This window comes from Sceloporus occidentalis, unplaced genomic scaffold (assembly GCF_023333645.1).
Source record: "Sceloporus occidentalis isolate IW3139 unplaced genomic scaffold, rSceOcc1.0.p SCAF_6, whole genome shotgun sequence".
In the NCBI taxonomy this organism is placed as follows: Eukaryota; Metazoa; Chordata; class Lepidosauria; order Squamata; family Phrynosomatidae; genus Sceloporus; species Sceloporus occidentalis.
This window is the reverse complement of record NW_028316986.1, coordinates 121,238,964-121,253,008: the sequence shown is the minus strand read 5'-3', so window position 1 is coordinate 121,253,008 and position 14,045 is coordinate 121,238,964. Positions and strand designations below refer to the sequence as shown.

The 14,045-nt window shown below is 38.7% G+C and overlaps 1 protein-coding gene across 2 annotated transcripts in view; it reads right to left on the bottom strand.

Annotated features, from left to right (window-relative positions):
* ME1 (malic enzyme 1) overlaps nt 1–14,045 on the bottom strand; it is a 161,564-nt gene that overhangs the window by 125,917 nt on the left and 21,602 nt on the right. For both annotated transcript variants that reach the window (XM_089530833.1, XM_089530832.1), the window contains exon 2: nt 4,031–4,164. In XM_089530833.1, the coding sequence (XP_089386959.1) occupies nt 4,031–4,164 (134 nt within the window). The remainder of the gene's footprint in view (nt 1–4,030; nt 4,165–14,045) is intronic.

Below are 14,045 nucleotides of genomic sequence, written 5' to 3'. Positions count from 1 at the left end.
ATCAGCCAAAGACAAACCCTTGTGATGAGCATCATGCCTTTTCTGGCCATCTGGTACTAGACAAGCAGGTCAAGAAGAAAGTTTGCTATGCACTGTCTGGTACCAGAATTAGTCAACAACATGATTCTACAATTGAGGATGACAGACTCTTCTTCCTGGCCAATTCTGTGAAGGACCCATAGAATCATTCTGGCTGATGCCACCCTAGGCGCACATTCTCATGGCCAAAAAAGGAATGATGTTCATCACAGTGGTTGGCTCTTGGCTGGCTCATTCTTAAATTGCCTTAACAGCTGACATAGAGAGAAGAAGTGGATCAAGACAATGCCATGGGGAGATTTACATTTTAGTCCCAATACAGTCCCAGTCACAATCAATTTTCCCTTACCTGCCTTCACAATAAAAGAAAACTAGTATCATTTGGGAAGAGGGCATTCTGACTAGAACTTTGGCAGAGCCAAGGATTGAAAGCCTCCTCAATGTATACCACAGTCCCAATCAATTCCCTCTTCACTGTTCCAACTGTTTCTGGGAGATCAACCATGCAATAGCAAACTGTGTGGCAGCCACCAAATGTAGTTTGGCCCTGAATTCCCAAATACAAATGCCATTATTATTATTATTAACTTCTATTTATAAAGTGCTGTAAATTTACACAGCGCTGTACATACAGTCTTTTTAATTAGACCGTTCCTTGCCCTCAGGCTTATAATCTGATGGCAGGGAATGGTCTAATTAAAAAGACTGTATGTACAGCGCTGTGTAAATTTACAGCGCTTTATAAATAAAGGTTAATAATAATAATAATGGCATTTGTATTTGGGAATTCAGGGCCAAACTACATTTGATGGCTGCCACACAGTTTGCTATCAGTTACCTCCCTGGCCCAATTCAGACGGGACCTAAAGACCTTTCTGTTCCGGACCGCATTCCCTGAATAAGGTCCTATAAGCCTCCTCCGCCGCACTGGCAATGGGACTGGCTAACCCTGGGGCCTTTTGTTTTTTTTGTTTTTATGTTTTTGTAATTGTGTTATGTTTTTATTGTTATTATTACATTGTATTGTATTTTAAATTGCTGTAAACCGCCCTGATCTGAAGGAAGGGCGGTATACAAATAAAAACTTTATTATTTATTATTATTGCATCTATCGTGACTGTGGCATTTTCAATGTAACATGTACTTGGCCAGACAGGGGACAGATTTTCCCATCTTTATTTAACTTGTTTGTATTAGCAATGTAGACTACAGACATATTACTGTAGCAATTGTTATACCTCAAGAAATAATTTTGATAGTGTCTGACAATATTAATACAAGGGTAATCTCATACTGAATTTTTAAATCTGAATATGGAGCAGTTCCATTGCTTATTAAAAGAATCACTAATGTTTAAATTTAATTATTATACAATTAGCTAGCATTCACAGCAATTGATTTTGCACAAAAATTCAGTGTTCACTAACATAAAACATTTCTGGACATGTTTTTGGAGCATCTCTTGCTTTCTCTCCCTGTCATGTTGCTCTCTTTTTCCCCCAATAGCAAATTCTTCATATAGTCCATTGTGCTGTAGAACTACATAATTTAAATAAAAATAGCTCTGTTAATCTGTTAGTCTTTTACAGCATAACAAGAAGGTAAAAAAAAAAAAGAAATGTGGCAACTCCTTTAAAACTAAATGATTTTTAGATTAGCATAGATATAAATCCACATCTTCAGATGCACTACTGAGTAAGACCTCAGATATAAAGCATATTTATACAGTTGTGGGAATGGGACACAAAGTAACAAGATCCAGAAAGATGCAAATCATGTTTCTTGCCCTAAATTTTTAAAGGATTGAATGAGGTGATATGGGCCTTGCAGGTATTTACATTGGTCAGTTGGTGTTGATATGTGAAAGCAGTAAATCTACTTACCAAATGTCAGTTTCCCAAGGTTCATAACTCTCTATGAGAATATTCTTTTTGTTATATGTGCAGAGGATTCTAGTATTAATATATGTAGTGTGCCATGAAGCTATTGTCTTTATTCATACCAGTGCCATACCAATGCTAATGAATTGGAAATTGTGAATTTAATTAAATCCAGCTGTTTCTATTCTTAGTCTTCCTTTGTAGTTTCCTTGTTCAAGGACTGAGACCTGTAAATTCCTTACTGTGTATCTAGGAAAAAACTGAAATGTCCTGCAATTGTTGTTTGAGTATTGCCATTTCTAGTGTCAGATTTGTCTGGAAAACATTCTTGGATGCTCAGTTCAGCACCAAAATGCACACATGATTTATACATTGTCATAATTACTCAGTTAACATGAAGACACTTATCATTGTGATTTGCAAATCAAATTCCGCAGGTCATACATAATGTCAACCAACTTGCAATTAATATAATATAAATCATGTATGCATTCTACTTCTGTGAGCATTGTGGTTTTGAACTGAATATCCAAGAATGTTAGTTATGTTGGCCAAATAATGACTTTACAACTGTGCTGTTCAGAAACCAAAGGCTTCTTTTAACTAATCTTGCCTATCTATCGTTTTTTGAAAGCCTTTGACTTCACCATGAAAGCCTTCGAATTCACCTTGCCTATCTACTTCATTCATCACATCCATAGCAGGATAATGCATTTTAAAAAAATCTTAATTTAAAGTACTGCAATTGAAACCTAAAACACTTAATAGGCACAATGGATGCATTGGCTTCTTTCCCATTTAAAGAAGTGTGTAGAAACAGAAAACAAATGGCTAAAAACTGTGACTTCAGGTGAACTGTCACACATATACCTATGTGCCATTGAATAAGTACCACATAACACCCAGGCATCTTTCTTCATATGAGAAAGGAGTTTTGTGCAACCAGCAGGTATGAATTCACAGCTGGATGTTAATTATCTGTTAATGCAGATAATACAAAGTAAAACCAAGAACAGACTATTGTGTGGGTCCATTCTATTTTTAAAGCACAGGTAGAGAGCCTCCTGCCTATATACTGGGAACAGCCTATTAAGATTTCTCCATTCAACCTGCAAGCTTTTTCAGCTGTTATCTCTGATCAGTGCTCAGAGAGAAGGATATTTAAAGACACTGAAACTGCTAAAAAACAACAACCCTGCTCTTAAATATCCTGAATGGAATTAAGCCAAGCTTTGCAGGTTGGTCAACATGTCATTGTTATAAACCTTCATAGTGGTCATTTTCTTCATATTAAGCAATTTAACTTTTCACTTGTGTAAAGTGTAAAGGTCCCCTATCTGCCAAATCTGGACTAAGAAAGCTTGTTCCTTCTTCAATCTTTGAATTTTCTCTTCCTAAGAGAAATTATTTGCAAATCCATACTTTATATATTAGAAGGAGGAACCGTGCCATCCAGATATAGACTGATTCATCTATCCTTAGTTACAAATTTAATGATTTGATATCCATTCTATAGATGATAATAATAATAATAATAATAATAATAATGTTTATTTATATACCGCTTTTCCAAATTAGATCAAATAGATAAGATCATCTGCTTGGGTTATTGGCTCTGCATGTATTTCTAGTTCAAACTGCATCAAACTGCACTAGTCCAGATTAAGATAAAACTGTTGGTGGTGGTCCCATCTGTATGAGAATACCTTCTTTCTGAGTTAGAATTCCATACATGAGTAAAATATATGAAAACATCCTTACTCAACAGGAAGAGATTTGTAACTAAATGAGGCTATTACCACACTGCAGAATTAATGCAGTTTGACACCACTTCAACTCTCATGGAGTGATACTATGGAATCTTGGGATTTGTAGTTTGTTTGTTGTGGCATCAGACCTCCCTGGCAGAGAAGGCTAAATATCTCACAGAACTACAAATCAAAGAATTTCTTAGCATTGAACAGCACTTAAAGCAGTATCAAACCGCAGTAATTCTGTAATGTAGATGTAGCCTGAATTTTGGCTTCTGTCGTATTTTCCTCCAAAGTAATTTTTTTAGAATGTTGAAGCATCTGAAAGAAATAGCTTGGCAAGACACTCAAAGATTTTACCTGTCCAAGTCAGATGTTTGCCTTTCAAAGTTTGTTAAAACCCTTAAAACCTGTACTTCTTGACTGAGAAAGCAGGGAGGTAGTAGTCCACTAATATTCAGCTGTTGTCTCTCTTCCAAGGTGAAAGCCAGGCCCTGTAAAGTAAAAGAGAAGTTTGTTTGCTGAAAAAAATGTACATTTAAAGTGCTGAGTTTGTTAGCATGAGCATACTGTACAGCACACAGATCTCTAAATATAGAGTTCCACATTTTAAAATTTTCAGTCTGACAAATTCAAAATAGTTATGTTTACTCTACAATATGAATATATAAAGCATATTCCCCAAACTTTGCTTTTTTCCGTTAACATCATTTATATAATTGTTCCTTCAATCCTGTGGGTATGAAACCAGTTTTGCATTCTAAATATCCACATAATATGACTTGAGAAGTTTATCAAGATACATGAAAAGAGTTAGAAAATAACTAGCCTTCTTCCAACCTAACAACAGTTTTACCACTTCTGCAAGTTTATTTGTCATTGCTTAGGAACTCTGTTCAAAGCCTGCAATCATGGTTCCCAAAGTAACTATTTATACTGTTACATTATACTTATGTATTCTGTATGATTCTGACAGCATTATGGTAGATAGTGAAAATCGTATGCTTCTACAGACCTACAACAAATCATTTCAGTGTCAAATTACAGCATGCATGAGCTTTCTTGGTACAACAGTAGCCTCTCTAAAGGCAGTATACTTCCTTCTTTGTTTTCTCTCTTGCCTACATAGAGCTAAACTATAATGTGCTTTGTGTCAGCTATATCAGGCTTGATTTGCTCTAGGATCCATTTATTTTTCTTTCTGACAGTCCATGGTATCCACAGAACTCTCCAGCACCACATTTCAAATGAGATGGTTTTCATCTTTTTTTTCACTGTCCAAAGTAAACCTATTCAATCTACAAAACTTACACAAATACTGATTTACTAAATTCCCATTTATTCATTGTGTCAACTCTAATTGGAAATAACAACTAGATTAAGATCTACCATAGCAAAAGGAATTAAATGTCTCCATATTAATGTAAGATGTGAAGATGTAAAAAATATATAGGTGTTAAAGTACACTAAAGTGCTCATGCTCCATATGCAGTATGCAGAACTAAAGCCTGTTTATAATAACAGAATATGGAAAATATGTGTAAATCTTGCAACTTTTGAGATGTAGGGTTGCTGTTGTTTTTTAAGTTATCTGGCTGCCTGCAGTGTGAATTTTTGTTATGCTGTTTGAGTTAACATATCATTTTCTTATAAAAGAATCAGAAATTTCTGTGCTCATTAAAATTCTGCTAAATAGCTGTAATAGCAGCAATTTTCTTTACCCTTTCAATTTTTCATGTATGTTTCTTGTCTCATTTGGGATTTTAGAAAAACCATGAATCCAAAATATAAGGAAACTACTTTGACATTCCAGGTGTTTTTCTATCAGCACATTTATGTCAGTTGCCTTGACATAACAGCCTCAAGCCAACAGCCCAATCTAAATTCATGATTAAAAAATGTAATTTGTCTGATGAAACTAGCCTTCAGTTTAGACTACGCAGCATGCAGACTTGTGACCCTACTCAGGGGTAGATCACACTAGCAAACTATAACCATGTCATGGAAAAGAAAGGATTGATCTATATAGAAATAGATAGAGCTACTGTTAATACTGTTAATGTTCACTTTTTGTATGCTTTTAGCTGTTTTGTACTGAGTTCCAATTTTGGGGAAAAGGTGATATATAAATAAATATGATAATAATGACTGGCACCCTGCATTACAGTTACAGATTCATAACATAGTTATGGATCCATAAATGTTCTGTATTCAGCTATTCATGATTGCAGCACTATCACCACAATAATAAATGCCCCTTGAAAACAAAACAAATCTCCAAGGCAGGTGTAGGCATCCTGCGGCCCGTGGGCCGGATGCGGCCCGGCAAGGCCTTGGGACCGGCCCCAGCCAGGTCCTGCCGCCGATTGCCACTGGGGCCTTTGGGGGGCAATTGTCTATAGAAGCCTCAGAAACATGCATTTATATTAACATTTTTTTAAAAATGAGCAAATTTTTTCGCGTGTCCTCCATTTTTAAAAAAAAAGTGTCTTCCATTTGAAAATTTTGTCCTACATTTGTCCTGGTTTATTTATATATTAATTATTTATTTTTTGGCTTCGGCCTCCCAGTTGTCTGAGGGACAGCAACCCGGCCCCCAGCTCAAAAAGGTTGCCTACCCCTGCTCCAAGGAATGGATGTCTGTAGCATGGTTGACTGGGGCACTTTGGGGCAATGTGTGGCCAGTGCCCTCCTGCCCCTGAGCTGTCTGTCATGCAATGAAAAGAAGCAACAGTCTTGCTTGTCACACCGTAGCTGGGAGGCAGGGGGACACCAGTTGCACCCAGTTGACTGAACCACAGACCTTCATTGCTCGCAGAAGCTCCCTAGAGTTTAAGATGGATTTCAGGGTTTCGTTCCTTAGGTTATTCACAGCTGTGAGAATGTAACTACTGCACGTTACAGACCGCCCAAAAGTGGGTGGTCTGGCACCGGCTCCATTAGCTGTGCCGAGAAGTCCCAGCAGCCAGACCGTGAGGCTTCCCGGCGCAGCTAAAAAGGAGCACCAAAATGGCGCTCCTTTTTGGCCCCCGGAAGTGGCGCCATGAGGCGCGAGGCGCGCACTAGCGGCGTCACTTCCGCTGTGCCACGTTGGGATGCTGTGCGTCCAAGACGTAAATATGGCAACGCCCATGTGGACAGGCGCTGCCATTTAGTACGCGCTCCGCGCGTCCTAGGGAGAGGGGCAGTTAGGAAGGTGAGAACCTTCCTAACCCTAGCACGCCCCTTCCTAACCCTAGGACGCACGGAGCACGTACTAAATGGCGGTGTGTAACCCGCCTGCAAATATAATTCAGGATCTTAGTCATAATAGTAATAACAGTACATACTACATTTCAAATGGACCAATGCTGCATTTTGGGTTAAAGATGAATTATAGAACTAGAAATGTTGAAAACAGATGCCTTTAAAGTGTTTGACATTGAGTCCAGGGTGAGCAGAAGACAGATTGTAATCTACTTTTAGATTTCTGTGCAGTTTGCAAGGGTGCCTGATTCTCAGTTGTTTGATAGTAGCAATAAGTAAAAAAGCCTCCATTCCCCACTGCCCCATATGTTTACTAAAAAAAAGAATGCTTGAAGGAAAACCAAGAATGGATTTTCACATGAAAGGATTCTTCAGTACATTTCTCGTACTAATGACAAACTCCTGGCCTGAAAAACTTCCTGGTACTTAATTTTTAGTGCCTAGCATCCCTCCTGAGCCACTATTTAATACCTGTCCTGAACTGGTGGTTGTCAAAGTGTGAGCAAAAAAAGAAAAAAGAAATGAGTAGATTTTCAAGCCGGAAGTCTACCCATGATTGTTTGTATGCCCTCACTTGCAAACACTTCAAGAAATTGTTTTAGACAATGATGCATTTTTATCTGTTGGACAAAACCTCCAGGTTAGTGCTCAAAATCTTTTATATCCTTACTATAGGTGAGAACATGTTATTTTCAGAAAAAATTAATAACTTGTATTCAAGAAATAGCATTAATCCCGCCATCTATCCCTCTATTTATTTTCAACATATTTCTCAACACTGGGACTAGTGGATGTTCAGTTTTAAATTAGAGCTCAAGCTATATGCACACTACACCTCTAACGTACTAGGTTTTATATGCTGTTTCTGCTCTTCAGTGTTACTAAGTAAAAGTGTTTACTGACAAGGTAGCAAATGTCATTTTATTTGTGGAAGCATGACGGTGCTATAGAACCTTTCATGCTCAAAATAGTTCTCTTCTTTAATCAAATCTTGTTATCTGCTTCACAGTTGAATACCTATAACTATAAGGGGGAAGGGTTGCATCACACCAGTAAAGCTGGGGTCTAATATTGTCTACCCTGTTTTTTTTTTTTTGGGGGGGGGGATGTCAGATACAGGTAATTTATAACTTTGTTGGAAGCCAATGTTAATATTATTTATTTAAGATACTTTCTAGGCCACTTGGCCATGTCCTCCCACAATGATATTCATTATAATAATAGTAAGAGACAAGAGAACAACATGCATGTAATACCAAAGGTGTGTGTGTGTTTTAAAACTTTAAACACCATCTTTCCTTCTAGTAAAAATAGCTGTAGACAAGTGCTCCTAGCTTAAATCCATAAACAATTCACAGGTTAGTAAAAAGCAGCTTTAAAAAGTTTTGAAGGCTTGTTTAAATGAAAGAATGGTATATGAATTTGCAGCTGTGAGGGCATTCCAAACCCAAATAGGTATCACAGTTAAGCCTTTGTCCCATGTGCTCAATAAACTATTTGATCTAATGGGTGGGCAGGCCTATGAAACAAGTTTCAGTATACAGGCATGATGATCACTGGGGTGAAAGTACTCTTTTACATAACCTAGTTATAGGTCAATCAGATAAATTAAATATGTACATTCCACTGAAATCAAGTGAAATATACTCCAAGCAGAAGAGCTTCAATTTGATAAGGGTACAATATTTCCAAGGACAGTGTCAAAAGAAATCTGCACAGAAAAATGTATTAATAATTTATGCAAATACAGAAGCAAGAAAACCTGAGTTTTCCTAAATGGCTAGGTACAAACTCAGACAAACTGCATAACACCAAAAAAAAGTTACAGGCCTCAGTTTAAGACTTCTTCTTAATACTCTCATGCCATAGCTAAATTTGTGTTTGCAATTTAAAGAAACCAAAGCAAGTTCCTGTTTTATCTACATGTTACATTGAACCTTATATTTCAATTAGAGGTCAAAAGTGTTATAGAAGATTAAATTTACAATCCACACTATTAATTATTTACAGTGGCTTGCAGAAGTACTTGCCCCTTTTGACTTTTCCACGTTTTCTCATGTTATAACATGAAATAAGAAGGGACGATGCAATACAGTTTTATTGTGGCAAAAAGTAAACAAAAAGTACTGTGGCACTTGTTGGTTCCATAAGTATTCACACTTGGAAGGGCCCAAATAGTCCAACACGCTGCCAAAAAACTCCTGAGAGATTACCATCCTGCCACTGTTCAAAAGCCTCCTAAGGTAAGCCTATCACTGTCCAGGGCAACATTTTCCATGGTCCAACTGCTCTTATTCCCAAGAGGCTGTTCCTGATACTTAGGTTTCAATCTTTTTTATTGTAATTTGAATCTTTTGGCTTGTGTTCTAGTCTCTGGAGCAGCAGAAAGCAAGTTTGCTCCACATGACTTCACAGATTTAAAGACAGCTGTCATGTCACCTTTTATATTTCTCTCTCCCAGCAAAATAGACTCCGCTCCCTAAAATGTTCTAAGTATGGCTTGATTTCCAAACCTTTGAAAATTTTGGTTGCCCTCCTCCACACAAGTTGTAGCTTGTCAGTGTCCATGAACTATAGTGCCTGGAAGTGGACACAAATTCCAAGTGAAGTCTGACTAAAGCAGAATACAGTGGTATTATTATTTCTTTCAAATTGGCCACTATACTCCTGTTGATGCAGTTAGTTGATTTTGGCTGCCACATCACACTTTTGATTCATGTTTAGCTACTAAGCTTATTTAGGCATGCCATAGGAAAAGGAGTGAATAATTTTGCAACCCACAAGTACCCATTTGTGTTTGTTTACCTATTTTTTGTCACAATAGAACTATTTTGCACCTTCACAATGTTATATATCATGTGCATGAGTGGTAATGATTCCAATCAAATCATTTTCAGTTCCAGGATGTATAGCTTCCAACACAACAAAATGTGTAAAAGTTAAAGTGGGGCTCAATACTTCTGCAAGATACTGTAAATCATCTTTGAAACTGACCAACAGGCCATCCTAAAACTTGTTATATTATTAGTACGTTCAGATGAATAATAAAAACCCAATGGCTAGAACTGAACTGAGGACTCTTAGTGGCAAAACAGATGGGCAGGAAAAAGCGGCTTGAAGCTGCCTTTTCCGAAAGTGATCTGAGTCCCCACCAGCCACACCACTGGCTCCCAAGGTGACTGGAGTGCACATGACCACACAGAGTGGCTTCAAGCCATGCTACTGGCTACTTTTTTATTGTTGCCCCCATCATCCCTGCTCATAGCCACAGGAGCACACCGCTGGTGACTGCCATCTATTGGATGGCAATCCATGTGAACCTGCACACAGTCTCATGTGCAGCACTCCACCAGGACAGGGCATTGGAGCAGAGGTGTGCTCATGCAGACATCAGCAAGGAACAATCATGCCCCCCTTTACAGCCCCAGCCCCTTCACCCCATGCCCTCTCTTTGACTGTCTGGTTTGTGTATGTTTTATTTATCACCATGACATGTGTCATGCTTTCTCTTTGGGATATTGTCATCCCCACTGCTTGGGTACAGTAGTTCCATCCCTTCTAAATGTGTTCCTGCAATGGAGTGTTTATGTGCACAGTTAGAGTTAGGTTTAGGATAGAGCACCCCTTTAGGGCTGCTCTTATGGCATTGCACTGAAACTTATGAGTAAAGGTGCACATTTTCTGGGAAGAAGTGGAAAAATCCAGCTCCTTTTTAGTCCAACTTTTCTTCCTGTAGGTGGCTTGAGACAGGTTTCCAGCTGGCTTCAGGGCTTTTATCATCTAAATCCCCCACCTGGAAACCAGACGGAAACTTGCTTATTTTGACTGTCTGTTTCACCCCTCAGATTCCTGGCCAGGACTATTCCCATTATACTTCACCCCTTTCCTCTGAGTAGGAAGCCTTAAAGAGACAACTGATGCCTGGCATTTCAGTGCCTCTTCAGGAATTATTGCCAGGCATGCTTCAGGTACTGGTATGCTATCCCCTGTATCATACAGCACCTGGAGAACAGCAATGCCAGGACCAGGCTCAGGAGGTGCCAAGAGTGTCATAGTCATGGGGGCACCAAGTTCAGTTGTGTCAAGTCTGGCCAGCTCCAGGATGTAAGGCCTCACAAACTCAGCAGGGTTATGTCTGGTCAGCTCAGAATGTCAGTGTTTGTTCTACAGGCTTCTCCAGTCCAGAACACTATCTAAACACCTGAGACATGACACCCCAAACATGAAACACTTAGTATGGAATTATAACAGTACTGTCACAATGTCACAAATAGGTTGCTATGCAGGTTCTGCCTTGATGTTCAGTCAGTGTCACAAGCAAAGAAGTCATCCCAATTTTCAGACCAGGCTATAAGCAATTTGTGTAAGGACAACACTATCCTACGGTATGTAAGCAGACCAAGAAAATGGCAAGCTTATATTAACGGGATAATAAAGCTGTAAAGTATCTGGACTTTTAGAATATTTATTGGAAAGCAGACTGGAAATTGTTACATCACCACAAATCCCACTCCATCCAGTATTCTAAATCATGAGTGAATCATGACTTTAGGACTGCAGCTATTTTTAACATAAACAGATTTTTGGAAGTAAAATTTTAAAAAGTTGACTTTTCAATAACATTTCCAAAGCAATGTTTGGGATAGAAGGGGGAGTGAACAGGTAGACAAAAGGCCGAAAATGTGATGATGATGTTTTAAACTGGAGGAATATCTATTGGTACACATTACTGTGTATGGACAGTACATATCCCCAAGAGAGACATAGAGTGCCTTGGTTCTGTTAACAGTTTAATAATTCAAGCTGTGCAAAGACAAATTTATAAGTATTAGAACTATTCAACTGCTGTAGCAAGAAGTCTAATAGCATGTTGTAAACCAGTGATGGTGAACCTTTTGAGGGTTGCATGCTCAAATTATTTTTTTTCCAGCACTGGGTAGTACCAGATCCTCCCCCGCCCTTTTCCTGACCTCCAACTGTCTGTGAGAGACAGCTAATGGTTGGGAGAAGGCAGAGAGGAGGGGGAAGTGGCATGTGCCATTGGCACCTCCCCCCTGCCATTTTCCTGGCCCCCAACTCTCTCTGAGGGACAGCTGAAGGCTGGGAAAGGTAAGGAAGGAGGAACCAGCGGCACGTGCTGGTGGCTCCTCCTCTCCCTGCCCTTTTCCCAACCTCCAGCTCTCTCTGAGAGATGGCTGAAGGCTGGGAGAGGAGCCAGAAGTGTGCGCCTGTGGCTCCTTCTCCGAAACACCATTTTCTGGCTTCCAGCTGTCTTGGAGAGACAGCTGAAGGCTGGGAAATGGCAGGGAGGAGCAATGGACACATGCACGCCTGTTCCTCCTCCTCGCTGACCCATGCCAAGTAAAATGGCATTGCGTGCCACCCGTGCTTAAACTACACATAACACTATTCATATGCATGCTTAAACTATATACAATACTTTTCATACCATTAATAAATGTTTGTTTACTTAATAACAGATATAGGGTTGCAATTAAGACTATGAGTTTATTGGGGGGGGGGGGATAGGTGAGCTTTAATCCTCGCACTAATCCAGATCAGTCACCACTTCCTTTGCACCTCTTAACTTAATTAGAAGGAAAAATTTCATTACAATGATACAAGAATAAAAGGATTAAAGCAGAGGACAGCATAGTTTCTATTTACATTTTGCATATCTTTCACACAATTGCTGGCTTGGGTTTTAGAGCGATCAAAACTTTTAGTTGGTTAGAGCCCCTTTTGTCAGATGCCAGACCTATACCCATACTTTTTTCTCTGTACACAACTACATATAATCTACCAACTAAAGATAACATTTATCAGCCAGGGTTCTGATATATAAGGCCTTCTTGTCTGCATTTCTAGCCATCGATGCTCCACAAATACCTTCAAAACATAAATATCTGTATAATGCCTTAGATTAAACATTAATATTCTCCCCAAAAGACTATTAGTTGATACCGCAATTTATCTGAGTTAATTTGTCAAGGGTGTGTACTTTAAAATAAATAAGAGACTTAAGGCTTCCATTATAAACACACTTGTTAGGGATTAGGTCCTATGGAATGCAATGGGACTCATCTATTAGCAGCATGCATGGGACTGAACAGTTATAATATCTATATATTATTTTGAAGCTGCATTTTAAAAATTCTATCAATTTAAAACCTGGATTATTTACAAAAAACAGACCTGCAATTTCTCAGAAGCTGCTGGATAGCCAAAAATTACAACTGTGAAAATTATGTGGAACTGGGTAATCATAATCTCATAGATGAAAACTGGATACATATGGCCAAGTAACATCAGGCTGTAGTCAAGATGGCAACAGTTATTATCGAGGAACAACACACAAGATAGATGAGTCTGTGGTCGTTTGCTTTTTCCTGAGCCTACTGGAAAGGGCAAAATTCCCTCCCTCTTCTCCCTGCCCCCCGTGGGCTCAACTGAGATAAAACTAGTTTTGCACTTTGAAATCAATATGCAGCAACTGGCGTTAGCTGGTGCCAAAGGGGAAAGTGGGAGGAGGAGAGAGAAACTGGGGCATTGTAAAAGCAGCTGAAAACGTAGGATAACAGATTAATCAGAACTGCCCCTTTAGGGGCAGTTAGAAGGTATGGATTAATGCTTCCCAACTGCAACAACAAGAGAAAACAATTGGCTACTTGCCAAGTTGACCTGTATAAGGCACATCTACGCATACAATATTCTGTGCCTGTACGCCCTTATTACAAACATATTGTAATATCATTCAAATGGCTAGAAACTATTCTATACAAGTATGTTGATAAAGGATAGTAATCCACTAGCAGTAAACACTTCAATAATAATGCTCTTATCTGGGGTCATTTCATCTACTGAAGGAAATATCTAGATTGTAGCAAAATCCCACCCAGAAGCAAATCTCAGTTAACTCATTGGGACGTAACTCCATGACACATGCCTTGAAGACTGCATGTTTTACATTTCTTTTTCCATTTCTGGTTTCCAAGAATACTTTACAAATAGATATGTTGTATCCAAATAATAATTGAGTAAGCTACATATAATGAATAACGGAAGAGAAACTTAATTGTACAGTTAATAAAATCATGCAGTTAATGCAAAAGATTACTATTGTTCATTC